The following is a 7167-nucleotide window of genomic DNA, read 5'->3' on the forward strand; positions in this document are numbered from 1 at the left end:
GCCGACACTCCAATGCCAAACCATAACACGTAAGTGGATCAACAATGATATCGTATTACCAGGCGCCAAATGTAAAAAAAATACACAATCAAGCTTTTTTAGAGATAGAAAAGGTGGAAAATGTGTATAGAGAGAGGAATTATATATATATATATATATATATATATATATATATATATATGTGTGTGTGTGTGTGTGTGTGTGTGTGTGTGTGTGTGTGTGTGTGTGTGTGTGTGTGTGTGTGTGTGTGTGTGTGTGTGTGTGTATACACACACATACAGATACATTGCCCCACACATATGTTTGCGTATGCATACATATACATACATACATATAGAAAAAAAATACGCGCACGCATATAGCGTATTCATTCATACATGTAGAATACATACATACACACATACATAATAAGTACGCACATACATACATACATACATACATACATACATACATACATACATACATACATACATACATACATACATACATACATACATACATACATACATACATACATACATACATACATACATACATACATACATACATACATCGGACTTTGATACAGCTCGAAGATTTTACATTGAGCCTCGTTTTCGAGGCAGCTGCTGACGTTTACAGTATCTGACAGGGCTGCAAAATCTTATATATACAGCCTCGTTCTGATGAAGCTGAGCTGAGTAAGTTTCTTACATATAGAACCTCGTTCTGATACAGCGATACAGCTGCAAAAAGTTTATATATATATCGGGCCTCGTTCTGATGATACAACTACACACAGCAAAATTTTACATACAGTCTCGTTCTGAGGGCACAGCTATAGCTGGGAAGTTTTATACAGACTCGGTGGGTACATTTTACATACAGACTCGTTCTGAGGGCAGAGCTATAGCTGAGAAGTTTTATACACAGACTCGATGGGAAAATTTTACATACAGCTAGCTGGGAAGTTTTATACACAGACTCGGTAGGAAACTTTTACATACAGACTCGTTTTGGATTAATGTAATACCTGGTGATGCTTGTGCTCAGAAAGCATGATTGAACTCTGCCCGGTATCGTACGCGGCTAGACCCTGGCAAGACGAAAGCTAATACACGCATAGTGCTGGCGCTTGTGCTATTCAAGTGCATTTGAACTTTCCGTTTATCTTGATCTAGTTAGCTAGCCACAACAATGATCATGGTATTGCTATCAGGTGAGATCACCACTGATCTGGGCTGCTCATAGCCTAGCCCTGTGTACATGTCTGTGTGTTCCCGCATTATACGGCAGGGCTGTGTGTTACCTGTGGTATAACGGCCTCCCACAAGGGCCTCCCAGTTGTGGTGGGAGGGGCCGTATAACGCCGGTAACACACAGCCCTGCCATGGCAGAGCCAGTGTGTTCCAGGCGTCATACGGCTGTGGTGGAGCCGATAACGCCGGGAACACACAGACCCGTACGCAGGGCTACTCGTCAACCATACAACGGCGTCAACCATACAACGATCGTTCACTGAGACCGCTGCAGTCCGTCAGCTGTGCAACGAACTTTCGCGGTCTACACAGTTACGAGAATAAAGACAAAAATTTAATACTGAAATCTTGGTGCAATAAACCCATGCACAATGATGGATGAAGATAAATTTGAGTAAAAAGACAGCAATTCTTGGTCTTGGACTTTCCTCGGGGCATTTGACACAAGGAGCATGGAGGTACACGCGAGCATGTAGCTAAGGGACTGGTCAGTTGCTTCAGCCAGGGGGCCGGTGGATTCATTGGGGGTCACCCTGTTTTTGTCTTTGGTGATGGGGGTCACCATGTTTTTGAAATGCCCAATAGGGGGTCAGTGTGTTTTTCAAGTTCAACAAGGGCTCATACTTGCATAAAATGCATTGTGCCAGCCATAAATTTCAGCATTGAGTTGCATTTTTTGGCGCGCCCTTCGGGCGCGTTACTTTAATAATAATAAGACATATTTTTTAGAGCCCTGTCCTAGTGCAAAACTTTATATATTTGACATATATATATTTGAGATATCTGTATGTTTAAAATTTTTCAGCTCGCCCTTGGGTGCATTTCTTCGGTAGGCGCTTTTCATATGCGCTTCATATGAAAAGCATGGCAAGTTCCTGATATTTTCTATTTTCTCTATGAGAAGTTAGTATAAGAAAACAACATGCACTAATATTTCAATCACATTTTCCTTACAATAGTTCTGGACATCTGCTTATGCATAAAGAGAGTTGGAATACATACAGCTCATTCAAAATACTGTACTCAAACTTTAGAATTGACACTTTAAGTTGCTATCTTACAACTGACATGAAACCAATTTCATTAAAACACAATGACTGATGGTTGAAATATATGACCCCCGAATGAGAACTGACCAGTGGCCGTAATAATAGAACGGTTGTGTTTAGGAGAATTGGAAATGATCAGACACTCAAAAACACCAGTAAATCAGCGACGCTCAACCGACAGAGTGTATGAGATTCATTGAAGACGGCCTGGAGGTAGCAATAGATCTCTTTCTACCTCCATGCCATGTTCAATGAATCTCATATACTCTATCGGCTGAGTGTCGCTGATTGACTGGTGAATTGGAATGTCTGATCATTTCTAATTCTCGTAAACAAACCAAGCACCATGCTCTGTGTACCGCCATTCTCCTTGCGTCGAATGCTCCGAGAAAGCCCAAGACCAAGAATTGCTGTCTTGTTACACAAATTTGCGTTCATCCATCATAGTGCATGGGTTTATTGCACCAAAATTTCCGAATTAAATCTGTTGTCTTTATTCTCTTAACTCTGTAGACCGCACAAGCCGACTGCAGTGACCTGCAGTGAACGAGCACTGTGTGGTCGATGCCTAGCGCATGTCCTTTCTTCTACAAACAGCCCAGATCAGTGGTGATCTCTCCTGATAGCTATACCACGGTCAATGTTGTCCCTAGCACAAAATAAACCGGACAGTTCAAATGCACTTGAATAGCATAAGCGCTAGCCCTATGTTTGTATTAGCTTTAGTCTTGCCATGATCTTGCCGCAAAAAAAGGCAGCTCCTGGCCTGCCGGGCTGTGCACGGTCTTTTCCTAACGTGTTGTTGTGAAGCAGCAGCCGCTACAGGCCAGCGCTGCAAAGAAACAGGTCAAAAAAGCCAGCGCACGGCATATGGGCTACAATAATTGCACCTAGCCTGGGTCATTCTTAGCCTGCCATGGTACCTTCTTAGCTCCATGGCCCTGCGTACGATACTGTGTTTTCCCAGCGCAGCGCGAGAGGCCTACCGCCTCCCATCCAGCACCTTCAATGCCGGGAACGCACAGCATCATTTTGCGGCTGTATCAGTCAGCCAGAACAAGTTCTTTATATTAATATATATATATATATATATATATATATATATATATATATATATATATATATATATATATATATATATATATATATATATATATATATATATATATATATATATATATATCATTTTGCTGCCCTATCAATAAGTTAGAGCGTGGTCCTATGTATATAAAATTTTGCAGCTCTATCAGTAAGTCAGAACGAGGTTCTATGTATATTAAATTTTGCAGCTGTATCAGTAAGTAAGAACGGGGTTCTATGTATATAAAATTTTGCAGCTGTATCAGTAAGTCAGAACGAGGTTCTATGTATATAAAATTTTGCAGCTGTATCAGTAAGTCAGAACGAGGTCCTATGTATATAAATTTTTTCGCGGCGAGGCTCGATGTAAATTTCGACCCTTGTCCAGGCTCTATAGTCTATGTATGTATGTATGTATGTATGTATGTATGTATGTATGTATGTATGTATGTATGTATGTATGTATGTATGTATGTATGTATGTATGTATGTATGTATGTATGTATGTATGTATGTATGTATGTATGTATGTATGTATGTATGTATGTATGTATGTATGTATGTATGTATGGTATGTATTGTACATGTCTGAATTAATACACGTATGATTATATATAATATATATATATATAGTATATATATATATATATATATATATATATATATATGTATGTATGTATGTATGTATGTATGTATGTATGTATGTATGTATGTATGTATGTATGTATGTATGTATGTATGTATGTATGTATGTATGTATGTATGTATGTATGTATGTATGTATGTATGTATGTATGTATGTATGTATGTATGTATGTATGTATGTATGTATGTGTAGTGTGTGTGTTAATGCATGTTTGTGCGAAATTATGTGTGTACGTGTATACGTATGATGTATGTATGAACGTATGTATGTATTGTACATGTCTGAATGAATACACTCTATGCGTACGCGTATGATTATGTATGTAAATATATATATATATATATATATATATATATATATATATATATATATATATAATATATATATATATATATATGCGTGTGTGTATGTATGTATGTGTGTGTGTATGTATAAAAAATTATTTTTTTTTACATTTAGCGCCTCGTAATCGTATTCCTCAAAACAAACTACCTACACACTGGTAATTTGTTATTACCACATCCTTTATGTGTAAGGCATTTTGTGAGATATTGTTTACTTTTACTACTCTTGTGTATATGTGATGTATTTTTGAATAATGGCAAAATCTTTTAGAAAATTAATCATGTTATTGATGGTTATCCAGATATAATATGAGGCATGATTACACTAAAAGTTTAAGACGTTTTTCTGCTTTGCTCGAGGTATTAACTGGAAATTAAAATCGGTCGCCGTTTTTATTACGATCTCGATTTTACCATTGCTTCATCAGTGTACACTGTCCATAGACCTGTTGAATTGGTTTCTCAGCCTTGCCTTAATGAAATTGTTTCAAAAGTGTTGCAATTGATACACAGTCATCATCTTTCACAGAACCAACGCTGCTGCCACAGAGACACCTGCTGTCTACTTTCTGGAAACGTTCCCGGATGTATTTCTGACTGTCTATGACGTCATCCGCCAAAGTAGATACAGCACTGGTACTAACTGGACCGAAGACGAGGCTCTTTTACAATTCTTTTCCCGCGATAAGTTTTAAAATGTGTAGCGTACATCCTTTGCAGAAAAAATGTAAGAAAATTCTGACCAAAAACATTTGCCAACACGCCAAGCGTGGTTTAATGTGATGTTATTGTTTTACCCCAGAATAGACCGTACACATATTCAGGCAGCTTTTCTATCGCTCACTTGCTATATAAACTAGCTTCATTTGCGTATTGTTCTAGTTCTGCCATCCTACCAATAGCGCCCTCTTCAAGTGAAGATAGTAAGATGTACTTATGGACGGAAAGGATAGTGTGTTTTAATAGCATTTAAAGTCTATAACTTACTTTGAATTCGTTAATATTGACACAAAAATATTATTGATATGAGAAGCTGAAATGTCTCACATGCCGATGATAAGTAATGTTGGATATTTTCTTCAAAGCGCATTCGATGTACTAGGTATTAGTAGCTTTTAACTTAGCTTAGATAATATGAATTCTCATTCCAGGACAAAACCTTGATATTGTTGTCTTGTGATTTATTTCAATTTATATTTTATACCTTTTCTAAAAAAAAGGCTGTACTTGAAATGACCTGTATTAGTCGATGTGTCTAGTCAGGGAGAGAATTCGTGATAAATATGAAATTCTGTACTGATATAGAAGACAGCATGACTACACAATGACATTTGCTTCATGTAGCCAATGAAATGACGTTCAATTACTCGGACAATTTCGTGAACGGTACGTCGTCGTATACTTAGAATACAATACAATTTGAACTGTATTAGAAAGTTGTAGTGGACGTTCTGTCTGACGTGTAAGCGATGGAAAATCGCTATTTTCAAAGTTATTTCGTTTCATTGTTCGAAGTTGTTCTGCTCACTAAAACTGGAACATGTCATATTATTAATCCTCTGCTCACACTTACACGCAATTTTTAAATATGCTTATGACGTATAGACCACAAATTACGACTTCTAAAGCATTTGTTGTAATAATCACGATCAGGGAGTGGGGGTCTAACGACTGGCACTGTTTCGTTTTTCAATGAGCAGAACAACATGAAAGGTTTGCAGTCGCTCAAATTAAAAAAGATGACCGAAATATTTTAAAAAGATATCGACTTTGTCTCTTTAACTTTAGCGAGACTCTGTTCGTTGCTTTCAGCCTTCGTCCACATTCTGTGTAGCCTTGATGCCCACTTTTAGCGCTGTAACATAAATACAGCTCATTTGAAAGTGTCACTGGCGTCCCTTTTTAAGCCATCTGTCCAAATGTTCCTCTCATGATTGCCAATGATTAAATGGGTGTTGCTCATAAACCAGCCAGAGAACGTTTGGTTTGTGAGCTAGTTTATGGACAACACCGAGGCTAGACGGAGTGGGGACGAAGCCCGAAAGCGACGAATAGGGTCTAGGCTACCTTAACTTCAACAGACTTAACCTGTATTTGATGACGTAGTTGCTAAAATAAATGTGTCAGTGTGTGAACTTATGAGAAGATCTTTCATAAATTAAACCACAAGTTTGACCTTTTTTCTTCCACATTGAACTTTGTCACAGTGTAAAGCTTGATATAGCCTGCCTTGCTTTGTAACATTGACACATGATATGCAGAGAAATATTCCATCCTTTACCAAGAGGAATCCTTTCTGAAGCTTGGCCTACAACGCACCGGCGATTGTAGTTGGTTTGTGTGTTTTCTTGAGGTGGTGTCACGCAGTGCGCCTCGGAAGTGAAAAAAAACTAAACTTTTGCTCAAACTTTCCTATGTGAAACGTTCAACCAAACCACGAAGACAAATGAGCGGTCTCCTTGCAAAATTTTGTACTAGAGAGAAAAACAACCTAACATTTACCGACATTTGAAATTCAAAATGGCCGCCCCTGTAGGAAGAAAAAGTCGATTTCTTACTCCAACAACTTTAAAATGGCCCTCCAACTGGTAGATCAGAAAATAATTGTAAAGATATGAGAGTCCGAATATCTGTCCCCAATAAATCACGCTGGATCCCACTCTTCACAATTTCTAGTTCGTCTTTCTTTACAATCTGAGGCTTTCTTTAAAACCAGTGTAGGTACGTACGACAGCGCATATAATTCATATTTGCACGGTCACCATGGAGGAACTGTGTCAAGGTCGATTGGTCAACGCCGTTGACCACAA

The 7167-nt window shown here is 38.1% G+C and overlaps 1 protein-coding gene across 1 annotated transcript in view; it reads left to right on the plus strand.

Moving 5' to 3' along the window:
* The window catches only part of LOC139129511 (uncharacterized), a 7005-nt gene extending 893 nt beyond the window's left edge, over positions 1–6112 (plus strand). Inside the window, exons 3-4 of the mRNA XM_070695150.1 lie at positions 1–29; positions 4887–6112. The exon at positions 1–29 is cut by the window's left edge and continues 102 nt beyond it. Coding sequence (XP_070551251.1) covers positions 1–29; positions 4887–5052 — 195 coding nt within the window. The 3' untranslated portion in view covers positions 5053–6112. The remainder of the gene's footprint in view (positions 30–4886) is intronic.
* Positions 6113–7167: the final 1055 nt, after the last annotated feature.

This window comes from Ptychodera flava, chromosome 1 (genome assembly GCF_041260155.1).
Source record: "Ptychodera flava strain L36383 chromosome 1, AS_Pfla_20210202, whole genome shotgun sequence".
NCBI classification, from domain to species: domain Eukaryota; kingdom Metazoa; phylum Hemichordata; class Enteropneusta; family Ptychoderidae; genus Ptychodera; species Ptychodera flava.